This window comes from Panthera uncia (assembly GCF_023721935.1).
Source record: "Panthera uncia isolate 11264 chromosome E2 unlocalized genomic scaffold, Puncia_PCG_1.0 HiC_scaffold_20, whole genome shotgun sequence".
Lineage (NCBI taxonomy): Eukaryota > Metazoa > Chordata > Mammalia > Carnivora > Felidae > Panthera > Panthera uncia.
Window position 1 is genome coordinate 9044718 of NW_026057589.1, and position 26050 is coordinate 9070767.

At 39.8% G+C, this 26050-nt stretch overlaps 2 protein-coding genes and 1 non-coding gene across 11 annotated transcripts in view; 1 reads left to right on the forward strand and 2 right to left on the reverse strand.

Moving 5' to 3' along the window:
- NIP7 (nucleolar pre-rRNA processing protein NIP7) overlaps positions 1–26050 on the forward strand; it is a 91945-nt gene that overhangs the window by 11198 nt on the left and 54697 nt on the right. Inside the window, exon 5 of one of the 5 annotated variants that reach the window (XM_049622453.1) lies at positions 24444–24781. The exons of 3 other annotated variants lie outside the window; for them this stretch is intronic. In XM_049622453.1, coding sequence (XP_049478410.1) covers positions 24444–24509 — 66 coding nt within the window. In that variant the 3' untranslated portion in view covers positions 24510–24781. Of the gene's footprint in view, positions 1–10995; positions 12694–24443; positions 24782–26050 lie in introns of those variants that run through there. One more of the 5 variants, XM_049622456.1, reaches the window with a different exon arrangement.
- Positions 1524–25466, reverse strand: TERF2 (telomeric repeat binding factor 2). 5 transcript variants are annotated; one of them, XM_049622437.1, is made up of 10 exons: positions 25036–25465; positions 24837–24932; positions 24055–24185; positions 13946–14032; positions 12749–12895; positions 10692–10798; positions 8970–9362; positions 4308–4393; positions 2245–2285; positions 1524–1732 (listed from the first exon to the last, which is right to left on the reverse strand). In XM_049622437.1, exons 1-10 carry the CDS (start codon positions 25412–25414, stop codon positions 1574–1576), a joined length of 1626 nt encoding a protein of 541 aa, XP_049478394.1. In that variant the 5' UTR covers positions 25415–25465; the 3' UTR covers positions 1524–1573. The 5 variants fall into 5 exon arrangements, with proteins under 5 accessions (XP_049478394.1, XP_049478393.1, XP_049478395.1 ...); XM_049622436.1 differs by having other exon boundaries at positions 2245–2288; XM_049622438.1 differs by lacking the exon at positions 13946–14032 and having other exon boundaries at positions 2245–2288; positions 25036–25466.
- On the reverse strand, positions 22852–22924 carry TRNAK-UUU (transfer RNA lysine (anticodon UUU)). Its single transcript has one exon. It is a non-coding gene; the product is annotated as a tRNA-Lys (tRNA).

Below are 26050 nucleotides of genomic sequence, written 5' to 3' on the forward strand. Positions count from 1 at the left end.
TTTCTCAGTTTGAGAAACACTGATAGGGATACTCTGCTTCCCTGAATATATCCCACATCTCTCTTCTACCTAGAGAGCAGAGTCTAATAATGTGAGAGTGGAGGAGAGAAAAGCTTCTGGATCCTAACCCTGTTTAGGGGAACCAGATCAATGGGATTTGGGTCTCACCTTTTCACTGTAGCTTCATTTGGGATTAACTGATAGGAAAACAGGATACTAAATTCCAAAACATGTAAATATATAAAAAAGCTCTATAAAGTTTCTAACTTGTAGGTACAGGATGAATTTTAAAACTGTAGCATTTCTTTACAACTTGCCTTTCACTCAAATGTGAGAAAGGGGGAATTTTGTCCCAAAATATGTTATATGAAGAAATGGACAAATTAAAAGGAAGTTTCCACATCTCTGTTGGACATGGCTTTCAAGGATTAAAACACCCAATACAAGCTGACATCAGCTTCTTAACACAGTCAACATGGTTCAGCAAAGATTGTTCAACATGGTGCTACCTCCATCTGCTCATACGTGCTCTGCTAGAATTAAATAGCTACTTAACATTTGAGAGAAGCAAGACTTTAATGAAGAGTGCTACAAGTTATGGACAATAATTAGTTCTCATATTTTAAAAAAAGATTACAGAAAACACTTTACTGATTTTTTTTTCTTTTTTTTTTTTTTTTTTGCCAAAAAGACAGTCTTTAAGGATGTCCAAGAGAGACAGCAAGCACAACAAGGTACAAAAGGAGAAGGGAATGTTGAGTTTCAGAGCAAGACACTAACACAGCACAATTAGGGAATCAGGCGGAAGCAACCATTTCACAAAGAATGTAATTAGGCATTTATATTCAGTCAAGATTTTTTTAAGCTTTAAAAGTCCAGCATAAGGAAGAGACTTGGGCAGGGGGACTGGGGTAAAGGGCTAAGCTTATCTACAATCACCATTTTACCAAAAAACACACTGGTTCAACCACAGGAGAGGTGGAGGTTAAACCTGCCTGCCTAGCCCAGCAAATACTGGGAGCAAATGCCAAGGCTGTCAGGTCTAGATGTTGATGTTACAACTGGCTAGAGTTTTTAAAGAGACACTGATTCCACCAGGACTGGTCTCTCATCAACCTGGGTTCATGACAGATGAAGGTCCTTTGCATTTGCATCAGAAGGCCAAAGCTTTACCTGGAACAAGTTCACTCCAAATAATGCTCACGTTGCTGGTTTTAACAGGTCAGAGTCATGAGTGGCTCCTAACAGACTCCACCATTTCCTAGGAGAAGGTTCTACTGATTACCAGGGATTTAAATTCAAGCAAACCACTAAAGAAGGGAAATACTAATGATATTCTGGCACTGTACAAGCTATGTGCCTGTCATCTCTGCCAAGGACATGGGGTGGACTTGGCTTTGTTTCTCAGCTCCATGATCTTCAACAGCAATGAAGTAGAACTGGTACCTCCCCCATGTTGGAGGAGGATGCCCAAAATTCTCATCCCAGCCCAGCTTCTGAAAGAAAAACAGACTATCAGGGGCTATTATTAGGAACCATGCTCCTGTGAATTCTGTGGAAATGAAAGCCTGTTTCAGTTCATGCCAAGTTTTTTCATGGTCCGCCAGCGATCCTTAATCATCACAGCTGTTCGGTTAACAAATGGATAATTTTTGGAAATGGCAGCCCAGTTTCCTTCTCCATATTTCTGCACTCCAGCCTTGACCCACTCGCTTTCTTCTACAGTCCACTTCTGCAAAAGAAAACCAAAATATTTATCACAACCTGTCTCTCCACTGATTCACATTTTCCTACAATGAAGAGGTAAACTCAAGAATCGTAGGACAATAATCTGAACCCAAAAGAAGGGTTTATGTTTTTAAAACATGATACAGATAAGCTAACACTGTGGATTTAGACATTTAATAATTTTCCGTGTCCTGCCATTTCATTGTCAACTAATAATCACTTCGGCATTAAAAACTTCAAACGTATGTTGTTCATAGGAAAATGTATCAGGTTTCTGTCCTCCTAGGTTTTTCTTCCAGAGAATTTCTTCCTTTAACTTACTTTGGATTATGTGGAATAATCCTGGATTATTTGGAAAATTGAAAGACCTTCTTCCAGGTGCATGGAAACATCCTATGTCCTATGCATGTTCCAGGTGCATGGAAATACACCGTATGCCGTGAGGTGTGCGTACTTATTTTACCTTTGTTCTATCCACACGACCAGAAAAGGTCAGAAAATGTAATTTTAAATTACCTGCTTTCTTGTTATACTGGTTGCACTCTCTTCATCTGGTGCTGCTGGAAAACATTAAAAGTAGATTCATTTCAGAGTTCACCTTTCTCTTGTGAACAAACCACAAGAAAAAGACATCAAATGTTCTTAAAAGGAAAACTTAATTGGAATTTCCCAACATTGAGAGAAGAAAGGCTGTCACTAAATGGTAATTTGTTTTTGTCCTTTGTTTACAAGGTAACAGTCATTTCAGCCAATGAGAATCTCTACAGAGCAAATAGTTTACAGACAGACATTCAATAAAGACATTCAATTAAGGTTAATGATGGATTTCAGGCTTTTTAGTAAAACCTACATGACTTTTAAAATTACTGAGTGACTGTGTTAAAAGTCTAATATATGCACATATACAAGTGACCCTTAAAGAATGTGGGGGTTAGGAGCCCCAACCCGCAATCTAGTCAAAAATCTACACTGACTCCCCAAAAACTTAATAGCCTACTGTTGACCAGAAGCATTACCAATAACATAAACAGTCAATTAACACATATATTGCATGTTGTATGTAATATATTCTATACTCTTACAGTAAGCTGGAGAAAAGGTTAAGAAAGTAAGAAATAAAATCCTAAGAAAAATACATTTACAGTATTATACTGTATTTATTTTTTAAAAATGCATGTCAGTGGACCCGTGCAGTTCAAACCTGTGTTCAAGTGAAGTGTATTATAATGTTGTGTGTATAATTTCTGCTTTACAACCCCTTGCTAACCACTGCTTTGAAATAACACAATTTTACTGTCATATGCCAGAATTTTCAAATCCCTGATCATTTTATGTACGTAAAGTGTGGTTCAAGATCTTAACAAGAACAGGATAGTAAGCCTTAAACAAGAACAGGATAGTAATTATTGTTCCCCACTCAGAGAGACCATGTGAGAGCTGCTCAAGTTCCACATTCTCACCATAAGGAAAGACATCAGGCCTCAAAAAAATGCACAAAGATAATTTTTCGAAAGGCCAGAGGGCTAGAGGAGGGTATACTAGTATAAAAGACATGCCGTTGCAAGCCAACAAGAGCCATTAAAAAGCTGCAAGAAAAGGCAAAATTGCACACAGGTGAAACTTGCTAGAGGTCTGCTGCAGCAGATACTACTGTCCCAGCAGTGCTTCCTACAGCAGTAGTGGTGGTTCAGGAAAAGGGATATTTACAGACAGAGTCAGGTTATTTATTTTTAAATCGTGGAAGTACTTCATACTGTAGTGGAAGCAGATTTTAAAGCTGATAAATCTGGACTGCACTGGAAGTAGATGTTTTCTGGAACTTTTAGATCCTGTTGTTTTTAAATACTTTATGCCACTTTTATTGATTTTCTGTTACTTCCATTTCCTGTGTGATCTTGATCTTGCCAACTATGATTGTGCCAATTAAGGTACTTTTTAAGGATAAAATTGAGATTGGAAGGTTTACTGTTGCTGTGTTACCAAAGTCTTTAGAATCTCCAAGATTATGTTTTAGTACTTAAGATATTTCCATTAGAATGCAAAGTATGTGGTGGGAGATATTCTGATGCAAATGCTACAAGTTTTAATATTAATTATGGAAAAGTAAAGTTTCTTATTTTGGAAAAAAATAAACTGGTAAGAGATTTTTTTTACTTAAACAAGAAATGCAGGGAAGGGCCACTTCTACCTTTAATTAAAAGACTTTAGTAAGAACATCAGCTAGAATTAAATATAGGATTTATTAAAACAAAAACATGGGGTGCCCGGCTGGCTCAGTCGGTGGAGGATGCTACTGTTGTTGATCTCAGGGCTGTGAGTTCAAGCCCTGAGAACTTGGGTATGAAGCCTACTAAAAAAAAATTTTTTTTAATTAAAAATTCTGTTTAAAGTGCTGCTTTGACAGTCTCCATCGTTTAATGGGAAAGGACATAAAACTGACTCCTCGTGAATCACAATGAGGAACTTACTAGACTTATACTAGTTTGGAGACAAGCAGTTTCTGGAACATTAATGTGATAGTAACAGGCATCTATACTTCAGCTACTGTCAAGGAGACCAAGGAGAATGTCCTAGCTTACCCTGAACTTGAAACAGTTCATCCTCTTCCACCCATGTCTCTTTTTCTTCAACCCCATTAGAGCTGTTCCATTTGCCTTTGGGTACTCTGAGGGGAGATCAACAAGAGGACAAGATGTAAAACAGATTCATCAGGGTCATCCCATATTTTACCCTCGGCTCTCTCGTGGCCTGTACTCCTCCCTGTTCTGTGACCACAGTGAAGATCCATTTACAATTCCCAAAGTCCTGACCTGGCCAGGCGTCTCTATGTCATTGTCCCGCAGGCTGCAGGATCATCCCTCAAACTCAGCAATGAATGAATACACCACTGTCCCCCTCAAAATCTGTTCATTTTCCTGTTCTTGGTTGGTTGGTTGGTTTGGATTCTCATTTTAAAGGTCTCACTCGGCATTCTTCTAACCCAGAACATGCAAACTGCTCCCAGTTCTTCAAAGACATGCTCCATGTTCAAAGACATGCCCTGGTCCAATCTCTGAACTGCATTCTTTTCCCTCTCCATTCCCCTTGTCCAAGCACTGGTACCTTTCACCTGTATCACTAGTCTCTTAACTGGAGTCTCTGTCCTCAGCCCCTTCCCCTTCCAAAACCACCTGAACATCAGTCTGAAATTACCTCATCTCTGTTCCATGATGGCTTCTCCCTGCCTCAACATTGAAGCCTGTATGGGTGAATGAAGATCCTCCAGTCTGGCTCCAGACAATTTCTTGCTACCAAAGCCTCCTCTCTCCACCCACATCAGCACAAACGGCAGCCATGCCTTCTGCTCTTTTCCTTCTATAAGCTCTGTTCTTTCCTCTCTACACTTCCCTCTGCTTGGGATTCCCTTCCCTGCGAAGTAAAATTCTACCCATTTTTTAAGGCCATCATTCCCAATGAAGCTTACCCTAAGTCCTGGCCCCGAATACACACAAAAAGCCTCCACTCCTCTGCCCTTGTGGTTGTGCTTCCACTTTATTAAACAGCCAGTTCACAGCATACCCCTTAATCATAAGCACCTTGAAGGCAAGCTCTGTATCTTCATTTGTCTACCTCAACCATCTAGCACAGTAACACATAATCTAACAGGAGCTGGAGAAGTAAATGCTAGAGTAGTAACAGGATTATCAAAGAGCTGCAAATAAATTAAACCACTGAGGATCAGAGTGTAAACAAATAAGAATCCTTCCTGTAAAAGTGAAATGTTAAGTACCTGAGTGTAATCAAAAAAAAGTCCCAAAGCTAAAGAAATAATCCCAAACTTGAATTATTGAATAAATGAAAATTGTAGTCAGTCTTTCCTATTCAACTTTAACTATGTTTACCCGATTAATAATAAATGGCCCTCGGAACATAACACAGCACAAATCTGATCTCAGAATTGTAACATCTTTTACAAAGCAAATATGTAAAGTATCTGATTTTAATTTTGAAGAATTTATATAGATCAAATGACTTGTAAAACTTGACCAAGAGAGTACAGAGACAAACCTCTGCCTCCTTCCCCAACTATGAATGGAAATTTATTTTTAAGACTGGCTAGGTATTTTGCAAATGAGTAATGAAAGCTGTTCACTTAAGAAGTACACAGACTTGGAAAAAATTCCTTGAGTTCCAGGAGTTTTCTATGAAATTGCCTACATGGCTGAGACAAATGGTAAACTATCTACTTTACTTTATTTTTAAGCTGGGTCATATCCCCAAAAATATTATTTCTGAGAATAATTTGCTTGAGACAAAGTGAAAAAAATTACATGATGTTTTTCCTTTTCAGGATATTAACTGTGTTACTGTTTATAAATAAAAGTCAGAATTACAGCTTTAGTTTTCTGCCTGCTTATCCCCATGCTGGGATAAAACTGATTTTAACCTCTGGGACTGTCATTTTCACCCATGTGTCTGTTCACTCTGCCTGCAGACAATCTGCACAGACCACTATGGCAACCTCCTGCTCCTCCTTTGAACGCAACACTTATTCTGTGTACACACGTTTGGTTTTGCCTAACTTCTGTTGTGGAAGGGGCTGAAATCTGGGTCCTCATCTCACTGTGAGGTGGCTGTGCAATCCTAGGCAAGTCACGTCACTTCCTGGTCCTTAAGCTCCTGTTGGTAAAGTTAGAACTTGATGAGCAGTGAATGGGCTAGAGGGGTCTGGTCTAGAGGGGTCAGCAAACTACAGCCTCTGGCTGCTGGTTTTTGTACAATCCTTGAGCTAAGAATGGTTTTTACATTTTCAACGGGTTGTAACAAAACAAAACCAAAAATAAGCAATAGAGACACAAGTGGCCAGGAAGCCTAAAATGTTAACCCTTTGCTGGCCTTTTATGTAAGTTTTGGGTAGGACCCTTTAAATTGCAAGAATCCAAGAATTATTATTTTATTTGGTTAACAAATAGCTAATAAGCATTTGCCCTGTGCCAAGTGCCATTGGACATATAAAAATCTAGTTGTGACCCTGCCCTCCAGATGATATACCCTAATCCTGCCTTCAATTCCACCAGCCCAGCTTCCTCCAGATCTTGACTACTCATTCAGTAGCAGTCTCCAGCCACCTATCTGATCTCTTTGCCTCAGTGCCTATTCAGAAGCCATCAGTGGTAGTTCATCAGGCCCTCAGATTAGCTGTAGTAGAATTATCTGGGGTATAGTTAGAAAAGCAGATTACAGATCCTGCCCCTTCTAATTCAGTACTCAGGATCCTGGGATTATCTATTTTATTAAACATCCCACAGGTCACTGTGATAGGAAGCCCAGCTTAAGAACCTCTGACTGATAGAATACAAAAAGAATTCAAGACCTAGCCCATCTACCCATCCACACATTTCTTTCCTTCATCCTCTCTGTGCATTATATTCTTTTGCCATACAGAATACATGATGTTTTCTGGAGCATACTAGGCTTTCTCATGACTATACAAGAGATCCCTGCTGTCTAGAACCCCCACCCCACAATATGCTTGATGACCTCTTATTCATCCTTCGAGGTCAGCTCAACATTTGCTCCTCTGCAAGGCTTGTTCCACCCACAACTTTGCTGAGCAGACTGAACTCTTCTTCCCTGGAGCTCCCAGGTACCTCATGAGCAAATCCTTTAGCCAGGCTTTTACTGTAAAGGACCAGAGAGTACCTTCAGATTTGCAGGCCTTACTGTCTGTGTTGCAATTATTCAACTCAGTGTAGCGTCAAGAGCAGCCACAAACAATACGTATGTGATGTTTGTGGCTGACTTCCAAAAGTGGGTGCCAGGCATATTAGGCCCAGGAGCTGTAGTTTGCCAACCTCTGCTTTAAAATACCCTTCAAACTTCATGTGCTTGACACATGAGAGAGGTAAACAGGTCTAAATCTTCACGAATCCTCCCATTTATAAAACCACTGTAATCATGCATTCTCTACAGTTTCCTCATCTGTTCATAGCAGTAATATCTATGCTTTACAGGACTGCTGCAAGGAATAAAGGAGATCATGTATCAAATGAGAATAAAAGTGTGTTGAGCTCCATTTGCTTGCCCAGCCAATGACTCACTCACTTCCAAATGTAGGTAATGGTATGTATTGTGCAGATTTGTGCCTAAGTATTAATCATTTAGATGCCACAGCCTCTCTGGGCACCTAGCACATGCATGTCAGAGCAGTGGTAGAGATGGCAATGACCTTGGGTGACCAGTGAGATGATCACTTAAAGCAGGGTTGCCAGGGGAGATTCATGGAAGAAGCAGAATTTTAAGAAGCATCTTGGTGTAGGTGGTGTATGGGCCATTAACTTTTTGAGTCAAGACTGATTAGGGTTAAAAATCCCAAAGCCCAACTTTGCCACTTTTCAGCTTTGTGATTTCAGGCAAATTAATAACTTTTCTAAACCTTTGTCATCTAAAAGTGGGGCTAACATATCACTTACAGAGTGGGGATTCTAGAGATCCAGTAAAATAATATGTGAAAAGTGCTTGGCCCATGGAAAGTACTTCATCAATATCAGCTTCTCTTCCCTTTGAAGGAGGGATGGGATTCTCACAAGCAATGATGGAGGAATGAAAACCCAACTGTGGGGAATGAGAGGAAGCAAGAAGAGTACAGCAGTAGAAACAAAGAGAGTATGTTCCAGACAGAACAAGCAAACCAGTTTGCTTAGAGGAAGGATCCACAAGAGAGCACAAAGGGTAGCAAAACTTAAGAGCCAGCCCATGACAGGGAGCAAAATATAAGCATTCTAACCACTGCCCCACAGAGCCTAGCAGAATGTGAGAGATTAGGAGATATTTACTGAGTTTGCCAAGTCTTAAATACTCATAGAAGGTGCAAAACTATAAATATTCATAAATCTTTTTTAAGGATCAAAGTCTAAAGTGGCCTAACTCAGACAAATTTCTTTTAACAAGGAAGACTGGTACTTAGTAGTCAAGGCACTCAGAAGTTTGCTAAAAATGAAAGCAGCAATGAGTAGGAGGCTCTGAAACCCTTCCATCCTCACTCACGCCTAGTGCAATGCCTCGAAGCCCACGGGTGGGGCTTCAGAACTGGCAGGGATGGCTATGTCGTCACTCCCCACTCCCAAGTCACATTCTAGCAGTCTGAGCAAGCCTTGGTGGTGAATAACTTAGCTGAAAGTTACTTCATTCATGGAAGCAATACCAGGCCCAACCAGGACCACCAACCAGCCCCAAAACTGCCACAAAGAACGTCTTCATACTTGGGATTCTTCTCCCCAGGGAGGGGTTGGTTGAGAACGGTGGGCTTGGATGGTGATGCCGGGACGACCTCCTGGGAGGAGTCGAGGCCTGTGCTCGGCTCAGTACTCTGGCTGTCCTCCTCCAAAACCAATCTGCTTATTGTCATGCGCTTGTTCTTGGGCTGCAGTTCGGAGCCACCCTCACCCTCAGTAGGGGCTGAACTTTCATTTTCATCTTTTCTTGGTCTCTTGTTTTTGAGGGCTGGTGATGGCAGAGACACTTGATTAGGAAGTACCAGATCTTTCTGGTCCAGTTTTGAGAAGGCTGCCTCAGAATCTTGTGCACTGGACAGAGTCTTGAAAGCCGCTTTCAGGGTCATAATTCCAATGGTGGTTGGAGTACTCCGTAACTGCCTACACATGAAGCAGATATACAAAGATCAGTCTCACCATTACTGGTGCTCATCCAAACAGCCACAACTTTTCCAAAGTGTGAAGCTTCAAATTAGAGGACTCCTCAAGTTGAGGACACTTCATTTGGAAAAAAAAAAAAAAAAGTTGCTCAAAACAACCTTTAATTATAAAGCTTCCATTTATAAGCATAAATAGAGGCTTTATATGATATAGAAGTTGAGCTCTGGAGTTTAAACTCCCAAGTAAGAGAACCTTAAAGGACTAGGGCCAATGACACTCCTCTTCCAAGAGACCTCCTTAGCCAGCATGCTAATCCCTTTAGTCTGCGTGAACTATAGCAACTACGTCAGAACTGTGTATAGTGCCGAACAGGTACGAGTCTGTCTGGGCAACCAAATGACAATTCAGCAATCTCACCTTGAAGTCTAAACTCTTCCAGCTCTCCAGTTCAACCCTCATGTGAAAGAAGGAAAAGACTGGTCTCCATTCTGCCCCCTTTCTCCTACAGTACACTTATAAATGGGATTTTGAGAATTGTCAGAGTTAGAAGTGTGCCAGTCTTGGAACAATGAGAAACTGCCTTTTCATAATAAAGTTAAGTTCAACTATGATTTGGAATAACTGGTATAATTAAATTAAAAACTGTTAGGAGAGGGCAAACTGGCACCCTACAAGCCAAACCCAGCTGACAGATATGTCTTGTTGCCTAACCTATGCAAGTTTTGTTTTCTTTAAATTGGACTAATTGCCTCCCCACACTGGGAAACGTCAAAAAACAAAACAAAAACAAAACTGGATGTCTCACATAAAAATCTGAACTGAAGTTTGGGCATCCTTGGACATTTCCACATTGCAACAATCACACGAAGCTGAAAAGCATGCCCTCTCTGGTTCACACTCACATGCTCTGAAATGCATTATCCTGTACTCACTCCTGTACATTTTCTACTGGGCCCCCAAAGGCATCTAAACCTGTAACCCCTATTTAACAACTTGTCTTGGGAATCTGATTCACAAGTCTGAACAGTGCATTGAGAGATCAGGTATCCACAAGGACGTAATGAGTGAATATGGGCAAGGACAGGACAACAGAGAAGGAAAGAACCTTTGAGGAACAACCAGTCAGGAACTTCTGTCAGGGATATGACATCGCATCTTCAATATTCTCATTTTCCCGAGGTATGCTCTGTAACTCCCACACTGCCTTATATAAGTCACCAAATAACATGTCAGTACTAGGAGAAACTAACTGATTCTACTCTAAGGAGACTGCTTCCAACAGACTACCCTTATGTTTCGCCCAAGATCGCAAAAGGGCATCCCTCTCACCTTGCAGGTTCTCTGAGTGGCTTCTGCACAGGCTCTGGTGCTGGCTGTTTATCTTCCTTCACTGTACCTGAGGCGACAGTCTCAGATTTCAAAGCTTTTTTGGCCATCTGGGAAAAGAAGGATGTCATCAGGAAGAGGAAGTCACAGAATTTCATTAAATCTCTTCTTTCATGAATGTACATACTCAACATGCAAACATGTTCACTTATAAATCCACTCAAGGCATAAACTAGAGGAGGACATACAAAGGGAAAGAATTCACAAGAACTGTCTCAAATGTCTTGCTTTTTTCTCTCCTCAAAAGATGGCTCACAATTTTCTATACTAAAGGAGAACTCAATTTGAGTGGTGCTGACCATCTTGACACTGCAAGAATTCAACCTTTTGGACAACAAACAAGTATGCGATTTGACTCTACTTCCTCTTCCATTCTTCTAATCTCATCTCTAATCTAGTTTCTGAATGCCAAATATACTTTTGGGGTCATGGACAAAAGTCAAACTTTTTCTTCCAAACTTGGGGTAACTAATGCTTATATTAATATCTTTTACTTTGTGTATAAATTTTTTTATAAAACATATTTCACAAATATGTTTTTCCTATCAACTCTGAAAATCCTTACTTATACCACATAAAGCCCTGAGTGGGCCAATCCTGCTCTAACTCCAACTGCCCATTTGTCTCCCTCTGACTGAAGTTTTATACATTTCCAATTAGTCTAGTATCATTCTGTTTCAGATATACATATCTGTAACAAGTGGTGTCTTAAGAACTGAGAGTTCTAAGGGTGTCTGGCTGGCTCAGTCAGTAGAGCGTGTGACTCTTGATCTCAGGGTCATGAGTTCAAACCCCATGTTGGGCATGGAGCCTACTTAAAAAAAAAAAAGAGGGGGCGGTGCCTGGATGGCTCAATCATCTGAGCGTTTGACTCTTGATTTCGGCACAGGTCATGATTTCATGGTCCTGGGATCACGCAGGCTTTGCGCCGGGCATGGAGCCTGCTTGGGATTCTCTCTCTCTCCCTCTGCCCCTCCCCCACTTGCACATGCTCTCTCTTAAAAAAAAAAAGAGAGAAAAAGAAAAAAAAAGAACAAAGTTTTGTCCCCCGCACCCCCCCAACAGTAGAAGGTTATTTTTCCAGTTATCTGGAATACAAAATAAAGGACCCCAGGCCAGGCTCAAGTATCCTGACACTTGCTCCCTGAATATTCCAAACTATCTGCTTTACAGATAATTTCACATCTGCCAAATGACTGCTAGGACACCTAACACTAGTCTAATATGGGCCTGGCAGATCTACTGTTATGAGCTAAGATATTTTCTTTCTTTCTTTCTTTTCAAGATTTTACTTTTAATTAATTTCTACACTCAACATGGGGCTCGAACTCACAGCCCCAAGATCAAGAGTCATGTGCTCTATTGACTGAATCAGCCAGCCTCCCTGAGCTAAGATATTCTCAGATGTTGGTGATTTAAAACCAAAATCAAACCAAAACAAAACCCTCTCACTCAGTTTTCCAATATCACAGGCCACCCTATAGGACACACTAGGTTCTTATTCTTCCACATGCTGTCCTGAGCCTCACTGCTGCCATTCTTTATGCTGATCACTTTGATCCAATTAAAGAACGTCTTCATTTAGTTTATGCCTTATCATACTTCTCATCACACCTTTCTTCTCCAGTTATTCCTTCCTCCTCTTAACAACCCTATTATACTGTATCTACCACTCTTGCTCCCGAACTGAACTCAAATTCCATCTCCTTTGGGAACCACCACTCATTTCAAGTGTTCCCCTACTTTAACCACAACAAGATTAATCACATGTAGGAGGTATAAATGGAAGGTGAAGGAAACCAGGTACGTTCCATGTGCCTCTGTCAGAATCTCCGCTTCTGTATATTTAAGGCATTTAATTAAGGAAGACAGTGCATATAAATCAAAAGTCTTTTACACACATTTACTCTTTTCACTTCTAAAAAGAGCTGTCCTTTTCTAATTGCCTGCACATCCTCAAGGCCACATCACAGTTATGGGAAGAGAAGGCCAAGCCCCACCGTGAGGAGGTAGGGCTCTGCGTCATCCAGGTGACTCTCCAGGAAGCGCAGCATCTTCTGCTGGAAGGTCTCATAGGAAAAGTTCTGGATAACAGGGTGGGCCAAGTTCTTCTCACGGATAATGTTCAGGAGATCATTTCTCAGCTTCTACACAAAGGACCCATATTTGCAACATAAGAAAGGAGAACTCTAGTAAAAATTCAGTGATGGTGAGTTGAGACAACACTATCGACTTTCAAATGCTGTCAATGGCCATCAGTGTTCATATATAGGAAGGGGAGCCTACCACAAAGAACAGGGCAATAAATTATGGATCAGCCATAATGGGTTAGTATGTAGCTATAAAACAATACGAAGAACTTAGGATCTAAAGTACCTTTACACATTTACATAAATATTTTTAAACTTAAGGAAAAAAAGGATGAAGGAGCTCCTTACGTGCTAATATAGAATGAACTTCAAGATATATTAAGTGAAAAAAGCAATTTACAAAATGCTCAAATTAGTGTGTAGGAATATGCTCACAGGTATATATGGGAAGAGCAGGAAGAATAGATATATGTATGTATCTCTGTATACACACACATAGGCTTGTTTGCTTGCATATGCATAGACTAGACTATCTCTGAAAGGATAAAAGAAAAAAAAAAGACACTGGTTGTCTATGAGGAGATGAATGAGGTGGCTAAGTCAAGAGATGAGAGAATTTTCACTAAGCTCTTTTGTTGTACTTTTTGAATTTTATTATGTACATGTATTACCTTTTCAAAAACTAAAATTTAGATTTACAAAGGAAAGAAAAAAAAAAGAGCAGGGCACCAACAGAGCTTTTGACACCAGAAAATAGAGGAGTTAAGTCCTCACCAAGGCTGGTTCTCAAGTCTGCAGAATCAGCATTTATGTAATAGGAGCGTTACCGAAGTTGATAGCTTAATACCTGGTGCTGGTCACTTAAATAAAGTTCTGCCACAAACCAGACAGAAATGGGCAAGAAAATAATTTAGGTAAATTTGTACAATACAAAATAAATTTTGAAAAGTCAATCTCACAATGTTTTTATCCCGTATATAAAAGACAACATGCTAAGGATGCCAAATATTTAAATCACATTCCTGACAAAGAAACCCTTTCCCTGTTTCCCCACAAAAAACAATGAGATGGATTTAAGTCAGGGAAGCAAAAGTATATCAAATTTACCTGAGTTGTGGGGTCCTTGGACATATGTTTTTTCAAAATTTTTGAAGCCTTTTCAAATTCTTTGTTTTTGATACAAATAATGACAGCCTACAAAAGGGGAAAAAAACCTTTTTTTTTTTAACTGTTGTAATAATGACAGGAGTAATCAGAAAATCAGGTACTAAAATAAACTACTAAAAAGTAAAAATGAGCCTTATTTACCCAAGAAATTTTTCACAATCTATCAAATTCCTGTACTTAAAAACTAACAGTCACTGCTCAGGCATTATGAACAACTGTAAGCACTCTTCTTTCATTGTGTAGGGTAGTAGATTTTCAACATTACACTGGATTTTTAAAAAATAGCTGATAAAGCAAAATCTGATCCTCTGGATTACAGACCATTTACCCAAATTGAATAGGGCCTCCCAAGGAAAAGCAAAATGGACAGGAGTCATTCCAGGTCCCCAGAACAATTGGATCTGTTCTTTTTGGACGCAAAGCTTTGATATAATGATGAGGACAGAGTGGGGATGATAGACTGTTGGGGGGGAAAAAGCCATTTGCTGACCATAGGGTTCGGCTCTCCATTCAGGAAAGGCCTGAGGCCATTTCTGTAGGAGAACCAACACAGCCTCTCACTACCGTAAAACCCCAGCTGGCAACTCCAGTTAAAAGTGTACAGGAAATTACTGAGATGAACAAATCCAACGCATCCACATGTAACACACAAAAGGGGCAAAATTCCCAGCAGAATGAAAAAGTCTCATCAGCTACAGAGAAAAAGAAGAGTCCTTTCATAAAGAAACCCCAAGAAAAGATATGCAGAGGTAAAATGACAGTGATCAAAAATTTTTAGGGATTTTTTTTTTTTAGATTTTATTTTTTAAGTAATCTTTACACCCAATGTGGGGCTCAAATTCACAACCCTGAGATCAAAAGTCACATGCTCCACTGACTGAGCCAGCCAGGCACCCCAAGGGATATTTTAAAAATATATGTGTACATTTTTTTTTTTTTTTTAATTAGAAAAGCCAGGGGAAAGTTGGGAGCATTTGGAGTTATCTTACAGAATAAAGTAGCTACTCTAAATCCTGTGTCAAAGAGAGGTATAAGAAACATATCACTCACACACACACACACACACACACACACACACACACACACGGTAAGGAAAACTCGTCCACAGATATTTTCAATCTTCATTTCAGAGAAAAACTGAAGGAGATACAGATGAAGAGAAGGAGGAATAGCAAGGGGATTTCAGTATTAATCTCTGGTGATTCTGTCCTCAGCATACAAAGGAAACTGTATACATATACATATACTATATACATACAAATTCAAATGCTCTTGAATAGCAGGCACAACCATATATAAATTCTTGCTGCCCAAGGAAGGTACAAAGTAGGTCTTTTCATTTTAGTCATGACCACATTTGCTTTTACATCATTTTCCGCAGAATAACTATACTAAGACTATACTGAACTTTCTTGAAGAATTCAAAGGTTTTACTTTGTATAAAATCATTTGGATCCTATCATGTTTTTAAATGTTATTTAACATGCATACGGTAAAATGAACTTTTTGGGGGGTGTAGTGTTCTTCATTTAAAAACACCTACTGAATCCTGTAACGGCCACAGAGGACACAAAAACCATGGATCCAAAAACCTCCCTTGTGCTACTTTTCTAGTCACCCCTCCCCCATCCCTGACCCCTGACAACCAATGACCTTCTCAGTTTCATCTTTTCAAGAAATGGGTCGGGGGTGGGCTAGATGGGTGATGGGTATTAAAATAGGCACTTGTGATGAGCACTGGATGTTGTATGTAAGTGATGAATCAATGAATTCTACTGAAACCAATATTGTCTGGTATGTTAACTAAAATTTAATTTAAAAAAAAAGGTCATATAAATCGACTCATACAGTATGTGGCACTTATTTTTTAGAGGCTGTAGCCCTGAGACTGGCTTCTTTCCCTCTGTATAAATGCCTTTGAGATCCATCTATGTTGTTATAACATCTATATAGTTTTTTTCTTTCTTATAGCTGAGTAGTATTCCATTGTATGAATTTATTGTAGTCCTCCCTCCCCTTTCCTCTACATACTTACCTATGATAAGGTCTAATTTATAAATTAGGCACAGTAAGAGATTAACAACAATAAACGAGAACTGTAACAATATACTATAGTAAAAGTTATGTGAATGTGGTCTGTCTCTCAAAATATCTTATTGTACTGTATTCCCCCTTCTTGTGATGTGAAATGGTAAGATGCCTATGTGAGGACATGAGGTGAATGATGTAAGTATCAAGACTTAGCCATAGGCTACTACTGGCCTTCTGCCTTTTGACTATGTCAGGAGGATCATCTGCTTCCCAACCACAGTTGCCTGTGGGTAACGGAACTGCAGAAAGTGAAACTATGGATGCGGGTAGGGTGGGGGGCTACTGTACTACATTTTGTTTATCCATTCACCTGCTGAAGGATATTTGGGTTGTCTGCAAATTTTGGTGATTATGAATAGATGCTAAAACCTTCATGTACAAGTTTTGGGGTTATGGGGTAAACATAACATTTCTCTAAAGTAAATAACCACAAGTGGGATTGCTGGGTCATACAGAAAATGTATGTTTAACTTTATATGAGAAATGGCTAAACTGTTTTCCTGAGTGGGTGTATACCATTCTGCACTCCCGTTGGCAATGTGTGAGAGTTCCAGTTGCTCCACATCATTAGTGTCAGTATTTTTTGAAGTTGAGCTATTCTAATAGTATGTCCTGTATTCACTGATTTTAATTGGTATTTCTCTATTGACTAAATGATGTTGAACATCTTTTCATGTGTTTATGTGCCATTTGTACATTCTCTTTGAGGAGACTTTTGCCCATTTTTTAAATGGTGCTTTTTTTTTTTTTTTTTTTTTTTGAGGCTTTTTTTTCTTTTTTTTAAAGGGGTTTTTTTTTTTTTTTTTTTTTTTGAGGCTTCTTTATATATTTTGAACACAAGTCCTTTGTCAGATAGTGATTTGTGAATATTCCAGTCTATGGCTTGTCTTCATTCTCTTAAATGTTTTGCTCGGAAAAAAAGTTTTAAATTCTTGTTAAGTCCAATTTACTAGTATTTCCTCTTATCAAAGTTTCCTCTTAGCCCCGTGTCGGGCTCTGCACTTACAGCACAGAGCCTGCTTGGGATTCTCTCTCATTCTCTCTCTCTGCCCCTCCCCTACTTGCACGGGTGCTCTCTCAAAATAAAAGTTAAAAAAAAAATTTTTTTTAATGTTTATTTATTTTGAGAGACAGAGAGAGACAGAGTGCGAGTAGGGGAGGGGCAGAGAGAGAGGGAGACACAAGAATCCCAAGCAGGCTCCAGGCTCCGAGCTGTCAGCACAGAGCCCAACATGGGGCTCGAACCCACGAACCATGATATTATGACCTGAGCTGAAGTCAGACACTTAACCAGCTGAGCCACCCAGGTGCCCTGAAATAAATATAGTTAAAAAAAAATTCCTCTTATGTATCATGCTCAGCGTCATAGCTAAGAATTTTTGTCTAAGTCCAGGACATAAAGATTTTCTTTCATGTTCTCTAAGTTTTACAGCTTTACATTTTGCATTTATTTTAATTTTTTTATTTTGAGAGAGAGAGTGTATGCACATGAGTGGGGGAGAGGGGCAGAGGTTGAGAGTGAAAGAATCTTAAACAGGCTCTGCGCTCAGCACAGTTGGGCTCAATCCCAGGACCCGGGGATCCTGACCTGAGCTGAAATCAAGAGTTGGTTGCTCAACTGACTGAACTACCCAGGCACCTACATTTTACATTTAGATTATTTTGAATTAATTTTTGTAAGTTTTAGGTCAAGGTTCATTTTTTGCATATGGACATCCAGCTATTTCATATCATTTGTTGAAGACTATCCTTTTCCGTTGAATACCTTTTCCATTGCATTTCTTTCAAATTTTTGTCAAAAATCAAGGTCATATTTGTGTAGGCCTATTTCTGGACTCTTGTTCCATTAACCTATGTTTATAGTCCTGAGCAGCTTTATAGTAAGTCTTAAAATTGTGTAGTGAGTCCTCCACTTTGTTCTTCTTTTACAAAATTGTTTTGGTTATTTAGTACTATAGTCATTGGGGTCTTCATTCCATTGCCTGGAGAGAACTGACCTCTTAACTATATCGTCTTCCAGTCCATGAACGTGGTGTGCCTTTCCATGTATTAGGTCTTGATTTCTCTCATTAGTATTTTGTGTTTTTCCACATAAAGATCCTACCCATGTTTTACTAGACATATACTTAAGAATTTATTTTTCTTCTTTTTGGGAGCTATTATGAGTGACACTGTTTTGATAATTTCAAGTCATTCACTGCTAATATATACTGGACATATGAATAATTTTTGTATGTTGATCTTATATCCTCCAATCTTGCTATACTTACTTATAGACTTTTTAGTATATTGTATGGGATTTTCCATATAGACAGTCATACCATCTGCAAATAGGGACAGTTTTTTTCCTTCCTTTCCAGTCTGTTGTCTTTTATTTCTTTTTCTTGACTTACTGCACTGGCTAGGTCTTCCAGTATGACATGGAATGGAAACAGTGAGAATGGACATCCTTGCCTTGTTTTGGATTATAAGCACAAAGCATTCTATCCTCCACCATCTAGAATGATGTTAGCTATAGGTTTTCCATAGATGTCTTTTATCAGGTTGAGAAAGTTCTATTCCTAGTTTGCTGAGTGTTCTTATCAGGAACTTTGTTAAATGCCTTTTCTGCATCAGTTGAAAGATCATATGTTTTATTCTTCTTTGGACTAATAGAGTGGAGTACACTGATTGATTTTCAAGTTCCAAACCAGCCTTGCATTCCTGGGGTTTAGTTCCCCCACTGTGCTATACACTGCATCTGTATCCACAGCAAGCAGCAGGATAGACAGTAAAGAAGCAGTGGAATTTGCTCTGCATTCTAGGGATTACAGCTCCACTGCTAAAAGAGAAAGGGTTCTCTTCCTTCAGTTTTAGGTGCCAGCCCTGCTGCCAGTGTCATCACTGGGCCACTGCTGCCACCACTGCAGTATTGCCTGGGTGCTGGGGCAGGAGAGAAGGGAGAAAAAAAAGCCTGGGATTTTTCCCACCCTCCCTGACCCTCAGGAGATCTCTTTCTTGCTCCTCAGGCCAGAGAAAGCCTTTCTTGGAGTTCTTTCTCTTCCCACCTAGAGTGCACTTCTAGGTTTCGGGAGCCTTCAAGTCCAGGCTAGGTGGTAACAGAGAAGGAAAAAGTGGTCAGCTACTCATCACCAGTTGGTGGACCTTCAAATTCTCGTCTTCTTCCTCACCTGCTTACTATCATTTACATTTTTGAATTGTCAGATAGGTGCTCCACACAATCTGTCCAGGACTTAGACTTGCATTAAGTAAGACAGAAGAGAATATGCTTACTCTGTCTTTTCCAGAATTAGAACCAGGTCCTACTATATTTACTTTGTAAAATAAGAAAGGAAATATGAATGCTTTCAAAATCTAAATTAAAAGTCTGCCTCCAACATTTGTGCTATGAGCTTATCTTTTAAATCTATTTTAATTTCCTGGAAAGTTTTTTGTTTGTTTGTTTTAAAGAAATGAACTCTTTTTCACTTGAAAGTTTTCAGAAAGCAGTATAATTTCTTTGCTTATGTATATATCTCTAAGGTTCTTAGGGTGTAAGCAATAGCAATGGTCTCTGGCTAACTTAAATAAAAAGGAAATTCCAAGCACGGATTTCCAATAGAGGCAAGATAGGTTTATATTGGGCAAGGGGGGGGGGGGGGGGGGGGGCAGTAAATCGCAGAAGGCACATAGAAAGAGAAAACCAAAACTCACAGAAGGGAAGAAAGGCTAAAGAAAAAAACTCAGAAAGAAACCAGGCTGTTGTGGGAAACAGGAATACTCAAAAAGCTCTGACAAAGCTTTTTATTTCAAAAATTAAGGTACTTAAAGAGTGTGTTTTATGCACCCAGCCCCCCCAAATTGGGTAAGGTCTCAAAAGAAAAAGTGCTGTTACCAAAGGTGCAGGGGAGAATGATACACAGCAAAAAGCAACAAATAAATGCTTTCCCAATAATATAGCATACATGTTACTCTCTGCTGTTCTCCACAGAAACCTGAGGAATCTTTCAGTTATGAAGAGAAAACCAATTTAGCCTCAATACCATTAACAGCTTACAGAAGCAGTTCTCAAACTTTTTAGTCTCAGGATTCCTTTTTACGTTTTTTTGTTTTAATCTTTATTTATTTTGAGAGAGAGACAGAGTGTGAGCAGGGGAGGAGCCAAGAGAGAGGGAGACAGAATCTGAAGCAGACTCCAGGCCCTGAGCTGTCATCACAGAGCCTGATGCAGGGCTTGAACTCACAAACCGTGAGATCATGGCCTGAGCCAAAGGCAGACATTTAACCGACTGAGCCACCCAGGCGTTCCAGGATTCCTTTATACTTTTAAATGTTAATGAGGACCCCAAAGAACTTCTGTTTTTGTGGGTTATAGAAATATATTAGAAATATATTACAAATATAAAACAAAAATTTTAAATATTTATTAATGCATTAAAAACAACAAACTCATTGCAGGGTAATATAAATATCTTTATGAAAAATTACTGTATTTTCTAAGATAAAAGTCTAATGAGAAAGCTGGCCTTGTTTTACATTTTGGCAAATCTCCTTAATATCTGGCTTAATAGAAGAAAGTTGGATTCTCATATCTGCTTCTGCATTCATATTGATGTGATGTGTTGTTTTGGTTAAAATATACTAAAAAACTCCATCCTCACATACATATGAAGTTGGAAAAGGGAGGAGTATTTTTAACAGATCTTTGAGAAAATTGTGGATATTCTTCTTTGATTCTACACCAAACTTGGGCAAGTGAACTTTTCATCATCTGTTACATTAAAATCCGTTAGTCTATCTTGCATTTTAAATGGATCTTTTACCCATGAATGATTTTATAATATACTGCATTGGCCATTTGGAAAATATTTACTGAATTATGTAGATCTTCCAAATGTTGACACATTCATTAAAAATACCTTGAAAATAACCGATATTAATAATCACCATCAATCTTATCAGAAAAATCTAAGAATTGGGAAACTGTCAGGCACATCAATACCAGTTTTCCAGAATTTTAATTTTTACTTGAAAGCGTCAGTTTTTATCAATGGCAACAAATACTATCATTGTTTTCTCTGAAGTGACAAATTCCCTTTGCTCTTTTATAAGAAAATGACTGCCAAATGCCCACACCTAAACAGCCAAAATGTGTCAGTTCTTTTCAGTTAAAAAAAAGAAAGGTGTTCGTTCCATTAAAAAAGTGCTAGATCAGCATGCAACTCAAACAGTCACACAAGTGATTTCCTGAAGCCAACCATCAAGTTTTGGTATATGGCAGAAATGCTTCGAGCAAACTTCCTACTTTGTCACACAAAATACTGAAAGGATTTTTGCTCAAGGGTCTAGATTTGATAAAATTAATAATTTTACTGCTTTATCAGTGATCTTCTAAATTGAAACTGGCTTTTACTTGTTTTTTAAACTGCAAGAATGTGGCAATGAAGACTCCAATGACTACTCTACAGGTTACCACCACCTTGGTCATGCCAAGATACTAGCAATTTTACCCATCACTACTTTTACACCATTAGTGCAAAGTCAATGCACAGAAAGTCAACTAATGTTTTGGCATTGTTTATGAAACTAGTTTTTTGATTCCTGAAGGGGTACCAAAGACCTATAGAAATGCCTACATCATACAATGAAAAGTTCTAACTTAACAAATAACTTATTTGATAAACTTGAACAAAAATTTAATAGACATTTAAATGAATGTTGTGAAACTTTACAAAAAGCTGAAAATGCATCAGAAAGCTTCAATGAGCCTAGGTACTCCATGGCATTTTCCCAAAGATGACCATTAACAGATTCTAGGAATCTAAATGAAAAATTTTTAATAAGAAATTAGGAGGCAAGTGATACAGTATCACTGAATAAGAGTTCAAGGTAATTGTGGTAGCCAGCCTCTAAAATGCCCTGCAGTGATCCCCACACCCTGCACAGTCCCATTACACACTAATCCATAGTTGGTCTGGTGTGTGTGACCAACAGCATATGGCACAAGTGATGATACTTGTGAAATTAGGTTATAAAAGACTGCAGCTTTTGTCTTGGGCTCTTGTTCTCCTGGATCACTTGCTCTAAAGGAAGCAAGCCATCACACTGTAAACAGCCCTGCAGAGAGGTAAGGAGCTGAAGTCTCTAGCTAACAACCAGCAAGGAAGTGAGTCCTGCTAACAACCACGTGAGTGAGCATGAGAATAGATCCTTCAACCCCAGATGAGTCTTGAGATGATTGCAATCCTAGCAGACAGCCTGACTATAATCTCATGAGAGACCTCAAGCCAAAAGCACTCAGCTGAACCACTATCAGATTCCTGACTCTTGGAAAATGAGAGATCATATTAACTGTTTTAAGCTGCTAAATTTTGTGGTATTTGGTCCACAGCAATAACAGTTTATAATACAGTCAGTATAACAAGAAATCTGGTACCTGATGGAAAATGGAAAAGAACAAGGTCAACTAAGAGTATGGTTGACAGTTTTAAGGTCATTTGCATTTCGCTAACAGATTTTTCCTAAGGAAGCCCCCAAATGTGATCTATAAACTTAAAAAAAAAAATAATGAAACAACAAATATGCAGATGAAACCCACAAATACTCTTCCAGAAGAAGGGATAGAGATAAATCTATGTAGCTGTTGTGTTTTAAAGGAATTGCACTTCTGAATGTGCTACCTAACTTAATAGGAATTACATGAATTATTTTGAACTGGTACCATTTCTTCCTTTTTTTTTTTTTTTTTTTAAGATTTTATTTTTAAGTAATCTCTATACCCAACATGGGGCTTGAACTCACAACCCTGAGATCAAAAGTCTCATGCTCTACTGACTGAGCCAGCCAGGCACGCAATGGTGTACCATTTCTTCCCATTCAAAAGATCTTTAGCTATTCTGAAAGTAGGCATAGATTTCTCCTCCTTTGCTAATATGTCTTCTCTGACATTGTCCCTCCATCACAAACTTGACTTACCTATACTAAAAATCTATTCTTGGAATTATTCCTCTTTGGAATTTGGATTCTCTGAGCATTCTCTCCAAAACCAAAAGTAGCTCCTTAATTGAATAAATATCTGTACCTCACACACACTAGTTGTTTTTTTTAACAGGGTACCTAAGTACCCAGCACACAGCCAAAGGACAGAAAGTCTTCCTTGCTTAAGCAAAGTTTTATCTCCACACCCCTACCTGAGACCCTATGTTTTTAGGATCCTTTTCTTTTCTTAACAGTTTCCTTACTTTCCACCACCAAGGCAATGCTCAGCTGTTAATTCTTCACTCCCCACCTCCACATCTGCTTCCACAACCCCCCCCCCCCCCCCCCCCCCCCCCAGCCTTGGTTTTTTTCTGACTGGTTTCCACTGCCTGTTGTGTTTTAAGTAAAAGTAAGTTCTACTATCTGAAGCTAGCTAAGCCATGACACACACACTCAAATTCCCAGATACCCCAGTAGCTTTTTCCTTGTTAAGAACACTGGCTATGCCAGCCTTCTACCATTACTGGTTCTCTAACTGGCTGATTATCCCAGCACCTTTGATTCTGTTTGTTCAAAGGCAATGTTCCTCTTCAAAGTCAGTCCCACATTTCTCAAGGCCCCAGTTATCCTCTTTGGTTTATTATAAACAAGGATGACCAAATCCTAGGCCTGTTACTTCTAGCCCTTTCACGATGCTCCTGAATGGTGTAATAACCTCCAAAATGTCAGTCTTCAATGCCAACCCATTTCCTTTGTAATGCCTCTTCTGCCAAGGCCACAAGGAAGGCAACCAAAATTACAAAAGCAGCGTACCTGCCATTAACACTTTCCAAGCCTGACCTGGGAAGGGGTCACCTGAAGAGATATAACATCTGTGTGTGTCTACATTTCAATATGTTCACTTGCTCTCTCCATCATCACACAGAAAAGATAAGCATTGGTATGCTCAAAGACGTCTGATTTTTGCCAAAAGAAAAAAAGAAATAAATACAGAGCCTTACAGCTTCCTTGACCAGTTTTCTACTGGATTCCACCACTGCCTCTGTCAGTGTAAATTCCGTTTTAATCATCTCCAGCACATTGATAGCTGATTCCAGTGGTGTGAGCTCAGCCTCCATATCAAAGGAACAGTCTAGGACAAAGAGCACAATTTTCGCTTTAAGAGATTTTATAAGAAGCAGAAACAACATGTCCAAAATACATGTTTATCTGGAAAGACACATGTAAATGTGGTAACATTTGCATTTAACTTGCTAACAAATTGGCTACAAGCTTACAAACATGTTAAGAGTTCAAATTCAAGCCAATGAATTTGAAGTGACTGTTTTTTAATTTTCAAGATAGGTAAAAATTTATTTTTTAACCCATGTATTTGCATCTCAAATTTCAGGTTACACACATCCTCCTCAGATACAAGCGACCAGAAACTGGAGACAGTTTTGCTAACAGCTCTTAAGTTCAATTAAACAAAAAAGTGCTTATACTCTGGAAAACATTCTACCCGGAAAAATTTGGCCATCTTAACATAACTCATTAGATCGCAGCAAAGTTGGGGCAAGCAAGAAACAGGTGGGAGGAAATAAAAAATAGAAAAGCAGACAAGAGAATCTTAACTGGAGAAAACTAGACCCAGGGAATAGACTCATTTTAGAAGGAAAAAGACCACTGTGATCGAGACATAGTAGTGCACCTTCACCCCGAATCCTTCAGTTCTGGACATAAGTTGGAAAACAACAACGTAACCCTAAATTAGTAAGCCCTGAGAACACAAAAATTGCCATACCTAAATTTTCCCCTTCTTCGATGCGCGACAGACACTGCATAACCCGCAGCAGCCGAGAAACGGTATGCTCCTTCCCCAAGGGCCTGACAAGCAGAGCTAGGAAAGAAGACATCGTTGGCTCGGCGACCCCCAGCCCCGACACCCGGGCCCCACAAATCCCCTTCCCCGGCCAGCCTCCTTCCCTAGGTCCGGCCCTCACCCTGCATGATGTCCCGGATCTGCCTGAAGTCCCCGTACCGGCTACCCCGAAAGGCCCGCAGCGCCTCGTGGAAGTAGAACTTGAGCACCCAGCGGTTGACCGCCTCCTCCAGCCGTGCCTCCCCCGCGCCCCGCTCCGCGGCGCCCCCCAGCCCCGGCTCCTGGCGCCCCCGCCGAGCGCGCCCGCTGCTGCGGGACGCCCGCCGGCCTGCCGCCCGCCCGCTGCCGTCGCTGCTCCCGCCTCCTCCCGCCATCGCGTCCGATCGCCGCGCGCCCTCCCCGCCTTCCCGGCCGGGCCGCTTCTTCGACTGTGACGCCTCCGGGTCACGCACAACGCCCGGGCCGGAAGCGGGGCTTGCCGTCCCGGCTCCCGCGGCCATGACACGGACTGCGTTCCTAGCCGCCCGCGGGCTTCTGGGAGGGAAAAGACTATGGATCGCTAACTCCCTCTCGGACCCCGTAGTTCCCAGTATGCAGGCCGCAATGACTGATGGGGCTTGGAGTCCAAGCCGTCCAGGAGGGTAAACCAACGCAGTTTGCGGTCAAGTATCAACTTTGCTCCTAAATGATGGAATACTATAAGATACTGGGACTGCGTATAAGATACTGAAAGATAAATATGTGCAGCTTATTTAGCACTTAAAATTGTGAAATGTAGCACACATTATGGAAATTTTATTAAATAGATTTACATTTTTTAACAAATAATTTAAAGCAAAGGCCAGTGTAAACCCAATCGAGGTCAAGAATATGACCGGCACCCCAGAAACCTCTCGACATATAAGACATATAATTTTTCTTAATTACAAAAATAGTACCTGCTGTGGAACAATTAAAAAAAAAATAAGCAAAAGGATTAACATTTAAATCACCCATAATCTCACAGGCAAGAATAAACTGACGTGCAGTTTAGGTTTATAGCCTATGTCCAATGTCTTTTGCATACCTAGTGTGTGTGTGTGTGTGTGTGTGTGTGTGTGTGTGTGTGTATTTACTAAAAATGGTATTATACTATA